Source organism: Branchiostoma floridae, chromosome 3 (assembly GCF_000003815.2).
Source record: "Branchiostoma floridae strain S238N-H82 chromosome 3, Bfl_VNyyK, whole genome shotgun sequence".
Classification (NCBI taxonomy): Eukaryota; Metazoa; Chordata; class Leptocardii; order Amphioxiformes; family Branchiostomatidae; genus Branchiostoma; species Branchiostoma floridae.
In genome coordinates, this window is record NC_049981.1 from 14636926 (window position 1) to 14659893 (window position 22968).

A 22968-nucleotide genomic window follows, 5' to 3' on the forward strand; every position below is an offset into this window, starting at 1 on the left:
TGGGATTAGGTGATGACGTACAGACAACTACAAGCTCCGGTAAGACTGTCCACATGAATCAAACAGGTCATATGTACACAGCTATATGATACCTGTTGATCAAGCTTCGCTTAGATTTATCCTGAAATGTGCGTAGAATACAAATGTAGCACGTATCATGATTGGTATGTTATGATGTTTTTGCTGACTTTGCTGTGACATGAAATTAGTATGTTAGAAGATTTTACACGCATCGGTAACAGCAAAGTCCATTGACCAATGCTCTAAGTCCTATCTACATAAGGTAACGTGATTTATGTTATCGTCATTCACAGGTACTTCGCCAGGAAAGTCAACAGAACTTCCATTGAGCTCAACAACAACATCAACACCAGGTGAAATTAGATTCTTTTTGGAAGGTATTTTGTTTAAAACAAACATATATCAAACAGGTGACTAGTCGTATGATAACATTCCTCACCTCACTCACCTCACCGGTCCCATAGCCTCACCGGCCGTAGGGGCAGCACATCCATCAACATAAGTTTTCCACATAACATTATGTACGATAGAATCAAAATATTATCTTGCAGTTTCAGATCACACCATTCACACCACATCTCTGGCACGAACGACTGAAAGTCCAGGTCAGAAGGTATGTATGTATACGCTGTCATTTTTGATCACCACCAACAACTACATTTCTAAAATTCCTAACATACCCATCGAATTTGAGCTCAATTTCAGTGCAAACATAACCAACAACACATGTTGGGTTACTAAACAAACGTTATTGTTGATAGCTCTATCCCACATTGTGATAATATTGTGATAATCTCTTGTTCCCTGTAACAGCTTCAGCAGTTCGTGGAAGAGGTAGACATCTCCGATCTTGTGCGACCTGAGGACATACTAACAGTGACGTCCAACATCAATGACATCATCAGCGCTGACGGTGACACCAACTCACCATTGCCGCCTTCAGTTCTGGTAAGCTACTCTGTTATTCTAGAGTCTTAGGTGTTTTTGGTGTTGGCGGGGAAGTTAGATATCACTGTGTGTCCTTTATGCTCAGTGCCTTGCCAAGTATAATTCAATAAGCCATGGATGAATTGTAATGATATCTCATGGATGCATTGTAATGATATCTTATATGTGAGTGGGTCTAGTTCAGTTCATTAGGGATGATGAAGATCAACGTTGAAGGCTCTTGGTGGCTTCCCGTTAACACAACACATAGCAGTATGTAACAAGTGAGATGTTTTCAACTAAAATAAACTGAAGTATGATTTAACATTACAGGCGCATAAAGTGTTATAACGACGATTTAGATTCTTTTAATCCGACTTTTTTCCACAGAAATCTGCAGCAGATGCCGTGTTGGATCTTGCTGATGCCATGAAAGGATCACAGGGTGCATCGGCTGAGAACATGGGGACAATAGCTAATGGTGAGAAACAGTGACTGTTAGTTTATGGTATGTTTTTAGCAAAGAAGACTATTATCGTGCGTATTTGCCTTATTGGCTAAGTGCAGGTTAAGCAGAAGTACATTGGGGACAGAACTTAGTTTGTTTATTCACCTTCCTTTTGCTTCTTTGATGGTGGTAGGAATATATTTATAGCAGGTTTAAATATATTAAGTATTGGATTCATCGTTACTTGAAGCTTTACCCACAAGATGTTCCCTAAATTGAACTTACTAAGCTTGAAATCAATTTGTGAATATTTGCCATCTTAGTGACCAAAATGGTCTGATTCTATATGTGTGCTTTTTCGCTTTATTAGCCATGGTTCAGACGGCTTCCATAGTTGTCGACATGTTGCCGGAGACACCGGTCAAAAGTACCGCCGACAGCCTGTCTGGAAGTGACGTCGACATCAACAACATGGAACTTTCACCCAAGCAGCAGGTGGATAGGTTAAAGAAGAAGAAGAAGGAAAAGGAAAACGCGGTGAGGACTAAACTACCAGCGAGATTATTTCTGACATTAGAATATCACACAAATGTTCGTCTATGCATTGTACAAAAATGAATGTCTGAAAATATCTTTACGACACGATTTTCTAACTTCTTTTTTATTTGTGTGTGTCTATGTGTCTGTGTAATGTAGCAACGAGAAACAGCAGAGTCTATTGTGACATCTCTGGACAAAGTTGCTGACACCCTGCTGGCATTGCAGCCTGCGAATGTAGCATATCGTACAACGTTTAATACAGAACGCGTCGCCGTGGCTGTGGTGAGATCTCCTGCAAACGAAGACATCCAGGTTCACTCGGGTCAAATTGTGGCCAATATTCCGGGCAGAGAGATGAAAACTCAAACCAACGATGTGCTGGATTTCAAGGTAAACCTCAACCAAGTTGTAGCACAATCTGACTGTTGTGTTGTAAAGTTCGAGACAATGTGGTTATCAAGTTACATCCTTTACTAACGAGTCACTTAGTCTTCTGGATTGTTGGTTTTGAGTCTAATAATCAGCAATTGCTAGATCAGATAGATCTATGGATTAGACATAGTTAACATTTTTACTTTTAACTTATTATATCTGTGCGTACCCTTGCACTTATTCATCGGGCATGAGTTTGCAAATAATTGCAAAACTGCAGTATTGTTGCATTGTATGTTGCAGATGTCCGTTTTCCAGAAGAACCCGTACTCATGGGCTGCATCGACAGGAGGACAAAACATATCGTCTCCGGTGGCGTTCGTAACCATGAAAGAAAATGACCCCGGAAGCCGTACCGAAAAACGACGGCTGAATATGGACTTTCCTTTCGTACCCGCGCAACCAAGAGGACAACCGCCCGACCCAACGCCACTAGACAGGGCGACTAAACAGCCAGGTGCGGTGGAAGGAAACGGCAAAGTGTCCAACAGAGAAAACATGACGTACCACACCTTTACCGTGCCTGAGGGCAACGTCGTCCCTGTTGTTCATTTGAACTGGTGGGCCACAGAAGCCATCTTTCACGTGTACTCCGCATATGGGTATCTTCCCACGGCTGAAAAGTATGCCGAGAAAAGAGTGGTAAGAGTCGACGGGTATGAGGCCTGGCTCAAGGGGACCAACTTTTCGATCTCCTTCACTCCAAACATGACTTACCATGGTGGGCGTTTGTATGTTGGAGTAGAAAATATAGGTAGGTTTTCTAATAGTATACATTGTATGTCATCCAAATCTCGTGGAAATACAAGATCTTAGATTTCTGACATTATGCACGTTGACTTGGTTGACTTACCTGAGGATTATTAACAATTCGATATATGTACCATTCCCGTTGTAGGGGCTGCGCGGTCTCCCCGGCGGTCCCTCGTGCAGTCCCCGGACAAGGAAGCCGCGCTGTCGTTGTCAGTTGTAGGCTGCTCCTCGTGGAAGGACAACATGAAACAATGGGCGCTAGGAGACTGCGATGTAAGTCAAAAAATAGTTCCAATCCTACTTTTTTTTAAGTTCGACAATCCCAAATATTCTAAGATACATTACAGCAGACCGTTTGACATGATCTATTTTCATGGTGTATACTTCTGCTTCTGCACTTATATAGCATATAGCTCCTTCCCTTCGACGTATACGTAAATAACACCCCAGTTTCGCAGGCACGCGGCGTGGCAGTAGCTGGTTATGCTACTCTGAACGACCTGTCACACCTAACCTTTGCACTTCTAGCTGCAAGTAATGTTTAAAGCTGTCTAGTGAGGATGCCCCAACATAATATACTTGCTGGCAACGAGTTCCGTTCTACAATAGTCCCAATTTTGCCGGGTTGATAGTTCTGGTACTTGTAAGTATGAATATTTTCCTCTTTTCCCTTTTTTTATCAAACCAGGTTAAAGTAGACATGAAGGATGCAGTCGCCAGTTGCAAGTGTCACATGACCGGGTCTAGGATCGCCGTGGGAACCATGACTCTGCCTGTTCCCAACTCCATCGACTTCATCAACGCGTTCAGGAACTTCCGCAATCTGAGCGATAACTCCGTGGTGTTCTCCACTGTGGTGTCCGAGTACATTCTGTACATACTCATCCTGGTTCTGTTGGACTTCCAGCGTATAAGGGCAAGTGTGAAACCTGTTTCTCAGTAAATGTGCTCTGTTGTTATATCATAGGTCTGAAGAAGTCGTAACATACTTTATTGCTTTATGTTGTTATTATTTAATAAAATGTCATGTTTGTACACAGTGGTCATTGTGGTGCACCGAAAGTGCGAAAAGAAACGAAAAGGAAAGTACCGAAAATGCGAAAGGAACAAAAAGGAACGAAAGGGAACGAAAAGGAACGCAGAATGAGCAAAGTGAAATAAAATCAATTGGAATATAATGAAATGATACTGTGTGCGGCAACTGCACATGAAACCTGTTTTATTTTTGCACTTTGAGGCTTATTCCACGAAATGCCTGGAGCCCTAATGGTTCAATTGAACAATAGCCCCAGCTTTTATTCCAGTCATTCTCACGTTCACAACCGCCAGTGTAAATTTATTGTTTTTAACTATATTTTTGTCTATCCCATCGGCCATTCCCTATTTTTGACACATCATGTTTCAAGCTATGTTCAATGAACTTCTCTACATTAATATTTTCCTTGATGCTTGAAAAGATTCAATCTTCACTTGATTTGGTAGTAATCTGCCCAATTATGAAAATGCCTCAGAAAATTGGCAAGCACGATGGCTGCAAATGTGTGACGTTCCTTCTGATTTGCATCAAATTTACTAAACATCTTGATTATTAAGGTCGTGTATATATATAGCAGTACCAAATAGTATAGTGTTATCAGTCAAAGGTGTTTGGATTATGTAATCCAGACGAGACAATGTCAGTTTCGTAAATGCGTTTTTTCTTCTTCTATATCACCAGACGACTTTACAACGTGTCCCATCTGCCCTCTACAATCGCATCACTGGTCGGACAAAGATTACGTCTTTACGTCCAGAAGCAGCCAATAAGAACAGAAAGACGCTGCCCAAAGTGAGCCTGATCCCCCCGGAGAGGATGCCTGCTCCTCACGTCTATCAACTCACGGTCACCACCGGGTCCATGTTCGGGGCAGGCACCACGTCACGGGTCGCCTTCCAGCTGGAAGGGTCAGAGGGCAAGACTGCGGTCAAGATGCTGAACCCAGGAGGGGAGGTATGATTTCACTTTTCTGTCAGTTCCGAATGAGTTTATACTATAGTTATCATAAATGTTTGTAGAAGGATTTATGGCCAAGTCAGCACTTGGCAACTACAGGCATTTTACAATTGATATGTTAAAGATTTTAATAATACTAAGTATTCTATGGATAAAGATAGTATCATATGGAAAGGCTACGAGTGTGACGGGGTTTATCTGTTAAGTCTATATGTATTTCTAACATTATACGGTATAAGGATTAGGCTATTAATGGGAGTTTATATACAAATAGTAATATGCCTGGTGCTACTCTAGTGTGAAGTGTGCTTTAGTGTGTGGTAAAGGATGAAATAGAGGACCAGAAACAATTAGCTACTATGAAAATAACGAGTAGATTGTCATCATTTATCATTGGTAATTCCAGGCTTTGATTCGTGGAAGTACTTTGCATTTTGTCTTGCCTGTGCGAGAGTCACTTGGAGAAGTGATGTTGTTGCACATCTGGCACGATAACTCTGGGGAAGGTGACACGTCATCGTGGTTCCTCGGAAGTTTTGTCGTCAGAGATGTAGAGAAGGATGTGGTGTAAGATTTCAAAAATATAACCCAATTCTTGAGTGGTTTGCTAATTTGCAGTGGTACTTTACTGGCGATTCTCTGCTTGAACTCTCTCTTGGCATGGTGTGAGAAAAATGTCATCTGCCTGACAAAATGTCTGTTTTCAGGTTGCATTCAAAATTTAAAAGAATGCTCTGTCTTTACAGTGAGGAACGAAATTATCTATCAACCTCTCGTTGTATTTTTTGCTAAAGACATTGGACTGATAGTTATAATTACTTCATCCAACATCTCTATATTCGTGTTATGGGAGGAAATGCGGCATGTCTGAGGGAGGACGTCTAATAAATGACAAGACCTATTTTTGGTTCTGTAATTTTCAGACATTACTTCACCTGTAATGACTGGTTGTCGGAACACAAAGGTGATGGTGAGTTACAGAAGGTGGTGTGCGCCAGCACCAAGAAGGAGCTGTCATCCTTCTCAAACGTCTTCAACGAGGCAACCCGTGACGTGTTCTACGATAAACAGCTGTGGGCGTCAGCCATCGTAGCCGCGCCTGGTCAGTATCCTTTTTTTACATTTGCAGATTTGGAGAATGTCAGAATTTTGATTTGCATTGATTTAGCTTGCCACAGGTGCGGCCATGTTGGACGTTGCGCAGGCGCCATCTTGTTATCGTTTCCAGTTGTTCAAAAATGTTTGCCCTTGGGAGAACATATTCAGGTTTCACATGCGTCTCAATGCCGACAGCATAATTTACATATTCTACACCCTGTAAATTTCCCATATCCAACTCATGTCTGGCCTGGTCTACAACAGGTTCCAGCTTCACCCAGGCCCAGCGCCTGTCCTGTTGCTTTACTCTCCTGAACACCATGATGCTGGCCAGCGCCATGTGGTACGGGACAGAAACCACAACTGCTGGCACAGCAGTGTTCGACCTGGGGTTTGTTCGTTTCACAAGAGAGGTAAATTTAACTATAGAGTTTCCTTCATGTTCACAATGTTAGCATCTGAGTCACTCGGCAATGCCACTATTACTATTGTCTTCAGTGCATGTCGTCAGACTAGGTCTCATCTCTTTATTTTGCTATGCAGGCTATATTGTCTGTTGACGGTGCCATATAGCTTCAAAAGAAAAAAAAAACTACAATTTTGAAACCCTAGCACTGGCACCTAGTCGCTTTATTGTTACCGCTCCAATGTAAATGAGGTAACTCCTAAATGTGAATGAGTTTCTACTGAACGATTTAAATCCCAAATTTGCTACATCCTAGATGTGTTATCTTCTAAATGTGTACTTCCTAGATGTGTTACCTCTGATGGTGATGTGTTTCCTCCTAAATGTAAATGTATTCACAGGATCTGTACATCACCCTCATGACAATCCTGACTGTATTTCCGGTCAATCTGATTATTGTACAACTGTTCCGCATGGAGGCGCCACTGATTGTGAGCACGCCGGAGATGACTATCGGCACGTCCAAGCAAAGTATGTTAACTATATTAGCACGTATTTCATGAACTGTTAAACTATTATTATAATCATTATTTTCAATGGTCATAAAGGTGGTATCTCACTTGCGTCACGCTTGCGTCACTGTGGGGTTAAGTGGAAAGATACTCAACGAATATCAGGGATAAAGAACTTTTTTTTCAAATTGTGAAATTTGGTCGTCTTCTAAGTCACACTTTTTCGTATTACCCAATATGAATCATAAAAATCGGAGAAAATAACAAACACTGACGCAGTGAACGAACCCCGCAGTGACGCAAGCTTGACACAAGTGCAGTGAGATACCACCTTAACAGAACCTGAATGCCTTGAGAATTTTTCTTGTTTTTAATATCTCCTATGTAAGAAGCCTCCTATCCAAATCACTGTTTGCTGTCCCCAGGTCATCTGCAGAAATCCCTGCGCCGCCTGGCCAGGTACGCGGCGTGGGTAGCTGTGTTCCTGGTGTCCACCTGCTCCGCGTTCTTCGTCATCCTGTACAGTATGGACTGGGGCAAGGAGAGGAGTGACGCCTGGATGAAGGCCTTTATTCTGTCCTTCATGGGGTCCAGTTGTGTATTAGAGACCCTTCAGGTAACTTATTGTACCATATCTTATTAACATGACTAATGCTATAGAAGCAACATATATGTGAGGGTAACCTAATCTTAGCCATGGCGTTTCGTCTTATAGCAAGGATTACACACTAAATCCTTGTTACGAAATTAAACATCATGGCAAAGGTTAGCTTACACTCGCATATATGCTGCACTGCAGAATGTACCGATTCACGATGCCAATGAACATTGTGAATGGCGGCACCACGATATTATAACAAATCTCTTGGTTAACTCTCTTTTCTGTGTTACTGCTTTCTGTTATTGTGCCATCACATGTAGACGACATAAGGTCATTATCTTCACAATGACATACATGTACCTCTGTGAGGACGTGCAATCACAACACGACCATCTTACACTCTCTGAACAGGTCTTTGTGCTCGGTGTGGTCCTGGCTGCCATGTTTAGCCTCCCGTTCCTCGCCAGGCCCCCGGCTATCCAGAAAGACGAGCTACAGCTGCACCTGTGGAACACTACAGGTTTGGGCGCAGACACTTTCGAGATTCGTTCCTTAACTAAGATATGTGTTTAATGATGAAGCTCAGAGATGTATCTCTAAAACAGTGCACTGCGGACGAGATACGGAAAATGTATTATTATGTTATCTCATTGTTTAGCAAATAGATGTTATGCTGATTGCTTTCGTCGTTCGGTCATGGCCATGTTATTAATCTTTTTGTTAAATGGACATTTTAAGGTTAGGACATTACATTTTCGTCCATTTCATGTTATGAAGTTACGTTTTTAGACGAATGGAGTAAATTCTTTTCCGTCCCAACAAGCAAATTGCCGCCCTGGGAAAAAGAGACAGGTTCTGAAGACAGCCGCGGATTGAAGTAGCATAAGGGGATCACAATTGTTTGAATTGGTTATACAAAGTGTTTCACAATTTGAACCTGAATTGTTCTTGTACGTTATCTATTCTGTTATTGTGGTGTAACATTTATTTTCCTAAACCAACCTGGAGTAAGCGCGACCATGATCATAACAATGTCGGCACCAATGCGGCTCTTAACTATTCCTCTCTGACTTTCCCGTCTTTTAGTGCCAAAGAAACTCCGCCGGCCCGCCAAAGTAAATCTCAAGTCGACTAAGAAGAAAAAGGAGCTAAATAACAAGTCGGCTTCGACGCTGATGGAGTTGTTCCTGCTGTTCGCCTTCGTGACCCTCCTGTTCTACATCGCACAGATGGACAAGGACACGCTGGCCTTCCACGAGAGGCAGACACTGCCCAGTAACATTCTGAACGAGTATGATGCGGTGAGCTACTAAACAAAGGACGTGTTCATTTTTAGACTAATCGTTGTGTGGAATTCTCACCTTTGTTATCATTATCACACATAGAATAAACTACATAGTGTGGGGCACACATGCAGACACAAATACATATGTCTACATGCACACATGAAAGACAGACACAGAGACATACACATTTTTAAATGTACCTGTACACACACAGAAACATACGTATGCATACAGACATACACACAAAAACCAACAGACGCATACATACATGCATGCATACAAACATATATAAACACCATTCTTGAAGAACGGTTGTATCGCTTTTGACATGGACGTTAACAGGAACAAGCCGCTAAGGGACCCAAAATCCAGTTAACAGGGACAAGTCGTACTAAGGGACCCAAAATTTTCAGTTCAATGTCTCATCCATACCTACCCACATACTCAGTATCAATACAGTCCATCCAGGGATTCTTGAGTTTTGATGGTCTACACACACACATGTACACACAGACAAACGCTACCGAAAACATTGGTGGAGGCAGTAACAATCTATTTCTCGTACAGATCAGGAAACCTGACCAGCTGTACTCCTGGCTTGAGGAAGTTCTGTTGCCAACCCTCCACCCATCATCCTGGTACAACGGGCGGCAGATGCGGTACTTGGACCGGCAGTTCGCACACAATACCGCGGCCTTCCGCATCGGCCCTGCACGTCTGGCACAGATGAGGCAACATCCAGGTATATCTTCTGGAGTTTTCCACTTTTCTCGTTTCACCATTCAAGTTTGGGAAATCCGCGTGACTACTTTTTTCTTCTGTCAACATTTTACATTCCCAACGTGTGCAGCCTAGTAACTTAAAGGGTGCCTTCTTCATGAATGAATACATTATGCACCTACAAAGTCCCTTTATTCAACAATACGTACAATATTATATTGGAATGTGAATGGAATAGAAGTAGACAGAGAATATGTACGGTCCGTACAGCCAGATGACGGTTTTCAATGCCCACCTATCTGTAGTAAATTTGTGTTGACAGTTAGCATATGTAGTACAGGTTTAAAACTTTGTCCAAACCAAAACGTGTGCGCATCAATTTCTCGCCTGTTTTACCGCAGTCATCCTCGGAATTCAAGTGGCTAGAGGTTAAACAACTTAGTAGAGGAATAAGGTTTTTGATTTCTTTTTCAATTCTGATGTTTTTAATGCAGGTGCCATGACGAAGGAGAGGCATGCTGGCCGAGGCTGGGATGTTCAACCAGCTGGGAACACGTCTTGTACCAGTTGGCGATTCCTCTTCCCTACCTTCTCAAACCACCCCAACTACTCATCTGACTGCAAGAACATTCACTCTCTCAACCTCCCTCTTGACTATGACATCGCTGTGTCGTTCATTAATGCTTTGAAAGATTCCGAGTACTTGGATAAATACACAAAGTCCTTTACAATCGACATCAACTTCTACAACCCCAGTTTGAAGCTGTTCAGCGTTGTGCACATGGTCCTAGACCATTCTGGTATAGGCAGTCTCATGCCAAAAGCAACAATCACGTTGTTTCGATTGTTTCAATACGAAAGCGTTAATGATTACTCTAGTCTGTTTCTTCATATCGTATTCACACTTCTCTTCTTAGTCATACTCTTCAAGGAGATTAAGTCATTGGTAAATACCACAGGGTGGGTGTATTTTACTTCTCCTTGGAATGCTGTTGGATGGTTCAGCCTCATCAGTACGGCTACAACCATCTCCGTCTTCATCAAGCGGTACGCCGTGGCTGCTGATACACTCGCCGTGGTGGCTAGGAGCAACGGTTTGTACCAGCTTTTACACATGCATTCTGCCTGTTTTATTCATTCATTCATTACATACGCCGAGAAAGTGATGTTTTCGGTCGTGCTATGGTGGGGTGGCTGTGGACTTTGTGCATGGGAATAACTCGAGAAGCTGTCGACGGGTCATCATGAAATTTGGTAGGTGGGCAGGTGTTGGAGCGACAAAGGTCAAATTTGAAAATAAGCGTCATAGCAGAACCTGTATGTCTTTTTTTATTTAGCCAGTATAGTTAATCTCAGTGATATGGCTCCACTTTTCATTGGGATCCTGGAAAACATACATTACATATTGCATGAATGTATATACATGACATACACCAAATTTTATAAACAAGTACTTAACAAAAGAATAGATTAACAGACTATGTCATTCACATTCCAGCGTTCATCTAAAACAGAAAGAAAACGGACTTGATGTGATGGGAGATGGGTGATGGCAAATTCGAGAAATGATTGGACTCTGTGACCCTAGTAGTATTGATACAAAACGTCCGGCTTCGATATATATTTTGTGTTTTTCTTTTTCGTTTTACAGGAGATCTGGGATTTCAGGAATATGTGGACCTGACAACCGCTGCTTGGTGGGATGCTTGTTTCAAACACGTCTTGGGTATCGCCGTCTTCATCAACACCATCTCCTTACTGCGCATCGTCCGCTTCAGTCAAACGATCGGCAAACTCCTGGCTCTACCCGGCATCATGAAGGAGGAGCTCCTGTCGTTCTTGGTCGTTACTGTAGTTGCCTTCATGGCCTTCATCAGCTCCGGTATGTACAAAGGAATGGTTTGAAATACCGTTGTATACTGATGTTCGTTATATCGCCAATGCTATTTTACATTGGGTGCTTTTAAAAGAGCGATCTCTACTAACCAATGAAATAAGTGCTACAGCATGATTTCAGCCTATTCATAGCCACACATCCATTGGTAGATTAATGTTTGCTGGCCAATCAACATATAGCATTGATCTCTAGTGGTTCTACTGGTACGTCCGAGATACCGCATGAAATGTGTGTTTGATGTAGGCATCCTGTGTACATGTATTTGAATTGTTTCAGGGTACCTTGTGTTTGGGAGCCACATAGAGTCCTACTCGGACATGTACCAAACAACTTATGCACTATTTGAGATGATGCTTGGCAGGTACGTTGTCCATATAATTGTGAAATGGATCGATGAATCTGCATAAAGTAGTGATGCGTAAAAGGTTGTCGTTGTCTAAATCCAAAAGTAGTCATGTTACGCCATTCTCTGAAGAACGTTGTCGATATGTGGATTTCTGAGTGTTTTGTTTTCATCTACGAAGGTTTTGATTTCGTTGTGCCCTTTTTTACTGTGTATTAGTCTGTAGTTATTTTAATGCAATAGGCGAAGAGTTACTGGTTTCCACATACTTGGCACGACAGAGACCCTGACAGGAAGTTAGGTCAAAGCTCCTAGAATACGCTATGTATTCCTTGTCTTCAATTTCCTGCTATGTGCATATCTGCTTGGTTTCAAGAGACAGTGAGGGAGTGCATTGACAGAATCAGCGCAAAATTTACAATGAAGAATAAAACAAGTACCCCCCCCCCTCAAAAACGAACTCAAAGATATTTCACGGACGTATTAGATCTTGATGTATGATTTCTTGTTTTGCAGGTTTTTCGCCAATGAAATGCTGGATTCCAACCCCATCACCGGGCCGATCTTCTTCTCCACATTCATGATCTGCATCTTCATCCTCCTGATGAACTTCCTCATGACCATCATCTGTGACGCCATTTCCGCTGACGTTGACGTCACCCATGACCGTGAACTTGCCGATCACGTGTGGAGGAGCTTCAAGGCCATGTTGGGTTTCCACAGCCCACCAAACAATCAGGACAAAACAGGTAAAGTAACCCAAAAGTACATAGTGATAGCATTGTACATGCAAGAAATACTTTTGCATTTACGAAGTTTATAAGGAAATGCTACAACAGCCTTCTTTGCCTAGACACGATTTTTATACCATAACTGTATAATTTGCGACAAAAGAAGAAGGTGATCGACTGATATACTTTATGCAGCGCTTATGAGGACCTTATTTGCATACGGTCATGAAAAACATTAGTAATACGTCACAGCTTTAGAGAAACTTATGTCACAATCATAACGGTTTTAACCCCATGTACGGAGTTTTTGTTTTCGGTCTGTGTGTATGTGTGTTTAGGCTGGACAGTAAAGTGGCAGAGACTCAGTGAGTGGGTAGATGACAACAAAATGTCATACTTGCTGCAGTGGTAGGAAGTACAGTTCAGAGGTGGTAGAACTAGCCGTCTATCAGAATTGTTCTTTGTTTTCGGCAGGTGCATCAAAGATTGAAGAGTTGCAGGCTAACCTACGCCTTCTTCAGGAGGGCCTTGATGAAAGCCTGGACATCTGTAACTCCATCCTTCCCCGGGACAGCCGGAGCCGTCTCAACGTTAAAGTACCGTCATTCCAAACACGTGCCTCTCGGAAGCACACCTGTCCAGTCATTGATACTGAGTGTAAAGTGACAATACATATGGAACCAGCATCAGATTCGGATTCACAGTTCTAAATAATGTCATTTTACTTACCGTTAATCATGGGTGGCTGTAAATATGTTTTAACGGCTTGAATCAGTTGATTTGTATATCTGTGATTACAAGTAATCGCACTCTATAAAGTTCAGTAAGATAGTTTTGAACTGTGTTATAAACTGTTGTGATAGGATTGTATATAAGCAGTTTTGTAAGTAATTATAATGAAGGGGTTATCAAATATTCTATGGCATATCAGTTCAACTGTTTTATGATATACGAGTGTAGTAGTTATATCGTTAGCTGTTATCCTATTATAATGTGCAATGTTGGAAATTAATGCTTGTTTAAATGGCAAGTTTAACCATCAAATCTGAATTGTTCTGTATGTATATAAGGCAACATACTTACTCTGTAAGTTCCTAACGTTGTTGTTGGTACGAGACGACCCAATACTATGTTTTTTTTTAATTCAATAAACTTTCTGTTGAGTGGTTCTATGTAACGAAATGTGAATTGGAGTACATCAGTCTGCAATTAAGTCGAAAATACTTAAGGATAAAACAATGTACAATTCAGTCCACATCACGCGGCTTCCCCGGCGCCCAAGGTCATATTGCACCATTAGGTAATCCATACGCCCTACAGTATTTTGAAAAGAAAATTGGATCCATTTATAGAGACATTATTATATTATCCAACGTCTTCTTATTTCACAAATACAGATGAAAATTTGGACGCGATAGCCCTTCGTATTGTTACAATTTATGTACAGAAATTGTAAACACGATTGGTATTGGTATATTAATGAAATGCAAAGAAACATATCAATCATAATAACTTCTAGGTGCTAGTTATCTAGATGAAAGTCTTTGAAATCGTAATTTTGAAAAAAAAAACCACGTCCGCTGCAGTACTGTAGCAGTACACTAGGGGGGCCAAAAATTAACCGTTTCAAGGTCTCTACCTACGTACCAAATACCAAGACAATCCGACTAGGCTTTCTGGAGTTATGCTGGGTAACTACATACACACACACAAACACAGACATACACAACACTCACACACACACAAACACACACATACACAACACACACACACACACACACACACACACACACACACAATTAATTGTATTATCTCCGCAAAATACTTGTTTTGAACAATTTGCACTCACGTTTCGAACACTATCTAGGCGCTGTTGCACACGTCACCTTATATATCATTCCTGTCCGGATAGGTTTGCGCTCAGACCACCAAACTTCCAGCCTCGAGCTCACTAATTACCTCTGCTAGGTTCGGTTTCCGCTTGTTTTGCGCGTGTTTTGTGTGGCATCTACGTAATTACTCAACTCATCTTACGGATCGCAATTCACATGTACTTGTCTTACATAAGTCATTACCGACGGTTCCCCTTATCCGTTACAGCCTGGACTTATCATAAGGTGAAATGAGCTGTGAGAAATTGAAAATGTTCTGCATAGTTTATGTTATATTATTTTTTAGCATGGAGTATCATAAATCACAGAGCCCACTGAATAAAAAAAATGGGACTTTTCGTCTGATTTGTCTGATTTCAAGAAAGGAACCAAATTCAAGCCAATTTTTCTAGATATAGCTAACTCTAGTATTTGAGTAGTATCTTATTACACTGTATGCCAATCACTGCCTATTGTCACATGTATGTTTCCTATGCTTTTACTAAATTTATGTACTTGCAATCATCTTTCGGGCATGAAGTTGCACATAAACTTTCTATGATAAATATACAAGACAGTATAGCCATAGCTTACAATTTGTTATGTATTCTTTTATTTTGACATATTTAAGGAATGTGGAATTATTATTCAACACTTCATTTTCTACATTTCGTACAGGAATGATGTGTTCTCATCTTTGCCGAAATTACAAAAGACACATAGTTTGATTACAACTAGATTTAACGAAAGCTAGCAAAGCATACTATTAGTTACACACGCTATAACAAGTGGTATAAACACATGATATACAATGTGTAACTACTATTGCTACTATTCATACACAGCTGTACACAAGTTTATAATCTAGATTAGGCTTTCTTCTTGAAAACAAGTCTCTGTCACTTCATATCATGTCATATCAAGGATAAATATGAGGTGATTTGATACGTCAAGAGACCCGGTGCCAGAACATACTCTTAAGATGTGACAACTCTCACCATATGTACAGATTCAACTTCTTCTCGCTCCTTAAGACATTTGTAGATATAAGGGCAGATAGAATCAATAATGTATGATTTATCTAATTGCATAAGGGAAATGGATTTTTCGTGTCATTTCAATGGCAGAAATTAGGGAACATATCTTTTTATACAACCGAAGAGGACATTTCTCCCGTCTCAGTCGACGTCCACAATAAAGTGACGCTCATCCTTTTTATCTTATCTAGGTTACAAGTAATACAATATTGGCAAATCATCTAATCCAGAGGAATGCGGTTATGCTAATACGTGGTAAATAACGTTAAATTTCTAAGATTTATGTTTGTATTTCTATTTTGTAGTTTGTAGTTGACCGAACGGACTTCGCTGTACATGTTATCAAATGTGTCAATAATGCTTTCTACCATAATCAAGATGTCACCTTTTGACTGCTTGAATCTGCAAAGTCTGATGAACGTTATTGTTCAGTTCCATTTACGGGCTGAGATCGCCGTTTCCGTGGCCGGTGCAGAACAGCCGAATAACGCCGCGACGGACCTCCCGCAGACGGAACCCGTAAATCACGGGGTTGACGGCGGAGTTCAAGACGATGAAAACAAACATCTGAGACAGTGAGACGGGGTTTCGAGGCAGTGTGGCCATCGTGACAGAAAATGGCATCCATCCCACCAGGAACACGACTGTGATGATGACGATGGTGATGGCGGATTTTCTGCTGACGCTCGACTGGGCGCCCACAGCGGCTTCTTGTGCGGCGATGGCGTTCACGTGCTTCCACAGACACCAGAAGATGGCGAGGTTGAAATAGACGATTGCCGCCATCGGGATGAAAACGAACACAAGGATGAGCACCACGTAGCTGAGAGGCAGCCCTCCCCCTATCCACAGACATCCTTCCTCCGTACGACTTGCGCAAAGCCTGCCGAAGTTGGGTAGCATCGCCAACAGCAGTGACCACACCCACAGCACTATGATCGCAATCTTGCACTTGTCGTTGGTGACATTGTTAACGTAGCTCATGCCGTGGACGATGAACCAGTAGCGCTCAGCGGTCAAGGTCAGCAGACTGTAAGCGGAGGACAGTCCGGAGAGTAGAATCAACGTGAAGCGGAACCGTAGCATGGCGATGGACGGGGCGGTCTCGGTGCAGACGTAGTACAAGACCGAACTACCCACAAACAGGAAAGCTGCACCGGTCAAGACGTCGCTTGCTGCCAGGTTAGCCATGAGGAAATAGGCAGGCGTGTGGAACTGTTCATGTTTGATGATGGCTGTAAGCGGGAGGCTGTTTGCCACAACGGACCAAACGCCAAGACATATTGCAGCGTACACAGAATCGACTCGTTGAGGGTACGCGTGCGATGTACCTTTTAGATCATTCTGTAAACATTCGGAGCCGTTGGAAGTGATGTTTTCTATCTCTCTGGTGATCAATGCCATGTCGGTGTGACGTCGACTATTCTCAGAAAAAGTGTTCCGCACTGTTGAGTCTTCGGGAGAGCCCGCACGAGTTTTGTTGAAATCTTCACTTGTCAAGTTGAAGTCGGATTCAGAGGCCGATGTTATCCCAGCGTGGCGAAGCGTAGCTATGCAAACAAGCAACGCCACCCCATTGTAGTGTTCTCTGAAATCTCATTCCGATGACAAGAAGGTCAGGAAGCAGAACACCACTACAGCCACGACAAATGATATCTTCACGGTGAGCACCCCCATCGTCTGTCCGAAAGCACTAGTCCAGTAACGAGTTCGTTTGATCAGCTATGATATGCGACTTGACATCTTTGTTCATACACACGTTAGGGTCACAGGTGAAAATGGCCTGTGAAACCTATGCTTTACAGTGGTATAATTAATTACGGTAAGGCCCGTGGAATAAAATACTGTGTTTCCGCATCCTTGGTTTCCGGTCAACCGACTGGCACTAGCACTACCGAACCTAGCCCGGTGGGCAGCCAAACATCAAAACATTAGCATGCCCAGGACAAAACGTACAAAACGTAAAATAAAATGTCAAAGGCCGGAACTTCTGGTGCAGTACCACGAAAAGCCACCAGGATGCCAATAATACACCTTGACCTGCGTCGTCCCGAGACCCATATGCAGATATCATCACAATCCAACCAAAGGTTATGTTATACTGATCACAAATATCCGGAACCACAAACACACAGACATACAGTAATACCAAAAACAATCCCCCCATTTCTTCATGGAGGTAAAAAAAAAGGGATATTAAGAGACACGCCAAACGTACGTCTTTTAAGATGAGTATCGATTTTGCATGTTAACTTCCGACGAAATATGGAAAGAAAAAAATAGTATCATTCTTTCAAGGCGTAACCCGAAACACAGCATTGCTTTTAAATTTCCTAAGCATAATGACTAAAAGCTCTTCATAGCTTCTCAGGCAGACATGTCACTTTCATGTTAGTTATACAACCTGGCAACATAATACCACGCTTGGCCTGAGATTAAACTAAACCACTCACATCTACCTTTAAGCGTCATGTGTTTTGTAAATAGAGTGATTAATCCACTAGGATTGTGTGACTCGTCTCGATACAAGCACAGCACAGCGCAGCGCAGATCTCGAAAGCCTGTTTGTTTGTTGGCTTTTATTACTCTGTGACGGAATTTCCAATTTTTCGGCCGTCGGGGGATCCGACCCGCGGTGGGGCTGTTACCTCGGGTGTTACCAGAGGCGGCGGCAGGAAATTTCGTCGGGGGGGGGGGGGGGACTTTTACTGAAAGAACACAGTTGAGCGATGATTCACTTTTTTCGCTGTAGCTGTTATATAATCGATGTAATAATTTTAGAAATCACCCAATATATTCCTGGTATTGTGGAAAGGCAATGTGGTTTCGGGTTTCGCTGGTTTACCATCATTGTTTTTGGTCACGCTCTTGCATTAGAGAGTCTGCAGGGGATGCCACCCATAAGATGCACTTCCTGTGGCCTATATCTCTTGGTTGGCGTCTAGGGCTCGTTAAACCTCGCCAAATATCGCGAGAGCTGCAGTTACTCATCTTTGAAATACCTGTCCGTTTACCTGTCTGTTGTTCGTGAGTCGAGCACGCGAAGTAGCCTTACGAAAATGGTGTGGTTCATAATATTCTTTGTTATGATCGTGGCGGGTTTGGCTGCATACACATATCTCCTTAGTCAAGACAACGGCTTTGATCCTGGTAAGCTTGAAATCATCTTTTAAAAGTTCTAGATCTTTGTCTTTATATCTATGCCTTTGGTAGAACCTTGTAGTACATGTAGTAGCAATTTGTAGGCATCCATCTGTCTCGGAAGACAACGGTAGACAGACAATAGTAGTAATACAAGAGGGATAACATATTTACTTAACATAGTACTGTATGTTATAACACATCTCCGATACTTGCACTTTTATGGTTGCAGGGTTCAGATTTGGTGTCTTTGTGCATATTTAGGTTCGCGGATATATGTATTTTCGCGGTAGGGATAAAAATGAATGTCACGGTGGCTTTAAGTTCGCGGTTGAAACTGTCGTGCAGGGTTTTACTTTAAATGGTCGAGATTGTTTTAGGGCCACGATGAAGACAACATCTCGATAATCGTGAAAAATTTCCTTTTTATAGTCGCATACATTTTGAACAATGTACACCGGTGCGACCTGTTCTACAGCTCCAAACGCCCTTTGTCCAAACAAAGGACAACTAGGCGATTTCGGATGAAACTGTGCCGGGGGATGGATCATGCATGTAATACTAGTAGCAGGGGAATATAGCAGATAGAACAAAACTGCCTAATTTTCTTAAAAGGTTCTACAAACACAATATCAAGTTATAGCGAAAATTCGTTAATGATTGTCCCACAGTCGGGACACATATACATGTACGTGCCCATCCCTAAGTACATAACAAGGCATAGTGACTGGCTTCTCTCCCCAAAGTGCATGTGAACGGTCCCCTGCCTCTGGGTATCACCTGAGGTTGTCTGTCTATAGTAGTCTACTTTTGGTTATACATTGTATCTTTGATGCACGTAAATCAGTCAGATATATCGCCAAGATGAGTCGCATGTTCCGAGTCGCATCCCAAGCAGCTAGTTTAGGTGAGAAAGTTCTTCCTGTATTTCATATACAAACCACTGTGTTCTTGTGTATCGTATACTAGTATTGCGTGTCCTTGATTGTGGTTCCATATTAAGACTAAGTGAAGGATTTGTGCCCCCCCCCCACATATGTACATGTATCCTTGTTTAGATAATCCATGTGAAATAGTTGACACAATCCATATAAAATAACAAGTTTGTAGCATCCAGATAGACAGTTTATGTCAAAAGTCACGAGGACCAAACAAGGTGTGACCGACTATCATATGTTGCATAGTCTATCTACTGAAGTCGTTGTAATGTAGACAAAGTACAAGTATCACTCAGTATACGGATTGCTAAGGCAGAACTGGCAATTCATTTTCTCAGAGGTTGAATGACAAAGTATAATAACTAAAAGTATGCATATGAATGACTGAATGATCGAATAACACGAAACAGAAACGAACAAAGAAGAAAGTAACTAGAGTTCGGCGACCTCATACCTCCATGAAAATTTAGAGCTTTCGTAAATTTCATGCAATTGACTAAGACATTAACATAATTTATGCATGGTGTTGTTCATCATTGACAAACATACACATGTCACAATTATAAAATTCCCATTATTAATCATAAAGCGGTTTTGCAATTTTTACATGAATTATGCAAATAAGTTCCTCATTACCATATTTGGTATCTGCTTATATTCCACCTATCATAATTAACATGCGTTACATTTATTGAAGTCCAGTTATTGCAAACAATGGAATTATACAAATTTCCTCATTAATTATGCAAATTAAGTCCTCACTTGCATAACATGTATATCATTATGAACATCTTTGCCTAAGGTACTCGCATGCCTAATATGATACCAATCCGTCAATCCTTTCTGCAGTTATCCTCTTTGGAATGTCTTGACAAAAACGCCCCTGCAGTTCCCAAATTAGATGTTAGGGGGCTGAAACTTGCCTCACTTTGTCATGACGCTAAAAGCTATCTATCACCTAAATTTCAAGACCATATCACGCCCAAGACAAGAGATACATAGAAAAAACTGCTATGATTGAATGTTGTCATTAATTATGCAAATTTGCTCCTATTTTGCATAATTAGTATTTCATTTTGTACAACATTGTCTGAGGTACCTACATACCAAAAATCATGAAAATTCGTTGTTCCCTTCTTGAGTTATCCTCTTCAGAAGTTTTTGACAAAAATGCCCCTGCTATCCCAAAACTAGACGCTAGGGGGCCCAAACTTATGTCACTTCTTCCTGAGCACAAGAGCTATCTAATACTCAAATATCGTGACCATAGCATGTTCAGAACACCGAAATAGCAAAACCAGAAGTTGCGCTGCAGTACCAAGGGGAGCCGCTAGGGGGCCCCAAATCCAATCATTTCCAGCTTTCATCACACCCTACCAACACACCAAGTATGAAACCAATCCATCCGACCGTTCTTGAGTTATCTTGTTTACACACAGACACACAGACACACACACAGACAAACGCAGGGTAAACTAGAGTTCGGCGACCTCATACCTCCATGAAAATTTAAAGCTTTCGTAAATTTCATGCAATTGACTAAGACATTGACATAATGTATGCATGGTGTTGTTAATCATTGACTAACGTTCACATGTCACAATTATAAAATTCCCATTATTAATCATAAAGAGGTTTTGCAATTTTTACATAAATTATGCAAATAAGTTCCTCATTACCATATTTGGTATCTGCTTATATTCCACCTATCATAATTAACATGTGTTACATGTATTGAGGTCCAGTTATTGAAAACAATGGAACTGTACAATTTCCTCATTAATTATGCAAATTCAGTCATCATTTGCATAACATGTATATCATTATGAACATCTTTGCCTAAGCTACCTGCATGCCTAAATGATGCCAATCCGTCGTTCCTTTCTGCAGTTATCCTCTTTGGAGTGTCTTGACAAAAACGCCCCTGCAGTTCCACAATTGAATGTTAGGGGACTGAAACTTGCCCCACTTTGTCATGACGCTAAAAGCTATCTACCACCCAAATGTCACGACCATATCACGTACGGGACAAGAGATACATTGAAAAAACTGCTATGATAGAATATTCTCATTAATTATGCAAATGTACTCCTATTTTGCATAATTAGTATTTTATCTTGTACAACATTGTCTAAGGTACCTACATACCAAAAATCATGAAAATCCGCTATTCCCTTCTTGAGTTATCCTCGTCAGAAGTTTTTGACAAAAATGCCCCTGCTATCCCAAAACTAGACGCTAGGGGGCCCAAACTCATGTCATTTTTTCCTGAGCACAAGAGCTATCTAATACTTAAAAATCTTGACCATAGCATGTTCAGAACACCGAGATAGCAAAACCGGAAGTTGCGCTGCAGTACCAAGGTCACACACCAGGGGGCCCAAAATTGACCTTGACCTTCGTCTTCCCAACCCCTACCCGCATACCAAATATCATCGTAGTCCATCAAGAGATTCTCAAGTTATGCTGACCACACTATGCGGACACACAGACACACACACACACACACACACAGACACACACACAGACACACTCAAAACTATACCTCCATTTTTTCATGGAGGTAATAATGGGATATGGTGTGCTATCTCATTATTTCACTAATAGATACAATCTTCACTTCTAAACACCATACCGCCCGAAGAAACAGCAACAGAGGATAGCGATCTTCAGACAGATATAGAATGCAACACCCCGCGGCACTAGAATTAAAATCAAAACGTCTGTTATCATTATTACATATTCTGGCTCCAGCCTCTTGATCTCTTCAGTTGAGCGACATGTAAAATTGAAAGCACAAAGACATTGCAAACAATCTTAGTAGGTCTATATTGCATTTTTGCTGGAAAAGGTGTAGTTTTGCCGATGTACACACGGATAATATATCTAAGGTGAATGAACTCAGATTTGGGGCGATTGAACTTGTGATGACAGAGGGCAGATCGCAGGGCAGCTGAAGACACGACGACAGCGTCACAGTGGTAAGACTGGTATGTTAACCTTTTAACAGGTACAGATTTAGACAGAATAAACTTTTTTTTTTTTTTTTAATTTTTTTATTGCATTTCACAGAAAAGCACAGATTTACAGAAATCAAAAGAAATTACAAAAGTTGAAAGAAAGTACAAAACACAGACCACGGATCCAAAATAATATATCATAAAGGTGGAAATAAACGAACGAAGGCTACAGTGAAAAAAACATTTACAACAACTGGTATTCAATCATCTGAACATAGTTAAGGATAACAACGAGGATGGATACTACATGACA

At 41.4% G+C, this 22968-nt stretch overlaps 4 protein-coding genes across 5 annotated transcripts in view; 3 read left to right on the top strand and 1 right to left on the bottom strand.

Annotated features, from left to right (window-relative positions):
• The window catches only part of LOC118411709 (fibronectin-like), a 7805-nt gene extending 3376 nt beyond the window's left edge, over window positions 1-4429 (top strand). Inside the window, exons 7-15 of the mRNA XM_035814189.1 lie at window positions 315-374; window positions 573-634; window positions 835-969; window positions 1339-1429; window positions 1767-1933; window positions 2093-2326; window positions 2612-3122; window positions 3267-3394; window positions 3810-4429. Coding sequence (XP_035670082.1) covers window positions 315-374; window positions 573-634; window positions 835-969; window positions 1339-1429; window positions 1767-1933; window positions 2093-2326; window positions 2612-3122; window positions 3267-3394; window positions 3810-4064 — 1643 coding nt within the window. The 3' untranslated portion in view covers window positions 4065-4429. The remainder of the gene's footprint in view (window positions 1-314; window positions 375-572; window positions 635-834; window positions 970-1338; window positions 1430-1766; window positions 1934-2092; window positions 2327-2611; window positions 3123-3266; window positions 3395-3809) is intronic.
• A 544-nt stretch (window positions 4430-4973) lies between these two features.
• LOC118411710 (polycystic kidney disease protein 1-like 2) lies at window positions 4974-14171 on the top strand. Its single transcript, XM_035814191.1, has 14 exons — window positions 4974-5111; window positions 5569-5681; window positions 6038-6216; window positions 6477-6625; window positions 7020-7149; window positions 7556-7746; window positions 8143-8251; window positions 8818-9032; window positions 9585-9759; window positions 10232-10831; window positions 11389-11619; window positions 11911-11995; window positions 12494-12726; window positions 13183-14171. Exons 1-14 carry the CDS (start codon window positions 4974-4976, stop codon window positions 13416-13418), a joined length of 2784 nt encoding a protein of 927 aa, XP_035670084.1. The 3' UTR covers window positions 13419-14171.
• A 1883-nt stretch (window positions 14172-16054) lies between these two features.
• On the bottom strand, window positions 16055-17020 carry LOC118411711 (melanocortin receptor 4-like). Its single transcript, XM_035814192.1, has one exon. It carries the CDS (start codon window positions 17018-17020, stop codon window positions 16055-16057), a length of 966 nt encoding a protein of 321 aa, XP_035670085.1.
• A 1571-nt stretch (window positions 17021-18591) lies between these two features.
• The window catches only part of LOC118411983 (hydroxysteroid 11-beta-dehydrogenase 1-like protein), a 12302-nt gene continuing 7925 nt past the window's right edge, over window positions 18592-22968 (top strand). The window contains exon 1 of one of the 2 annotated variants that reach the window (XM_035814527.1): window positions 18592-18766. In XM_035814527.1, the coding sequence (XP_035670420.1) occupies window positions 18676-18766 (91 nt within the window). In that variant the 5' untranslated portion in view covers window positions 18592-18675. Of the gene's footprint in view, window positions 18767-19518; window positions 19665-22968 lie in introns of those variants that run through there. The other variant, XM_035814528.1, reaches the window with a different exon arrangement.

Excerpts from the sequence above, each read along its gene's own strand:
- LOC118411710 (XM_035814191.1), top strand. The coding sequence starts at position 4,974 with ATGCCTGCTCCTCACGTCTATCAACTCACGGTCACCACCGGGTCCATG. Across the intron at positions 10,832-11,388 it reads CGTGGTGGCTAGGAGCAACG|GAGATCTGGGATTTCAGGAA; the intron begins GTTTGTACCAGC and ends TTCGTTTTACAG. Across the intron at positions 11,620-11,910 it reads CATGGCCTTCATCAGCTCCG|GGTACCTTGTGTTTGGGAGC; the intron begins GTATGTACAAAG and ends GAATTGTTTCAG.
- LOC118411711 (XM_035814192.1), bottom strand. The coding sequence starts at position 17,020 with ATGGCATTGATCACCAGAGAGATAGAAAACATCACTTCCAACGGCTCC.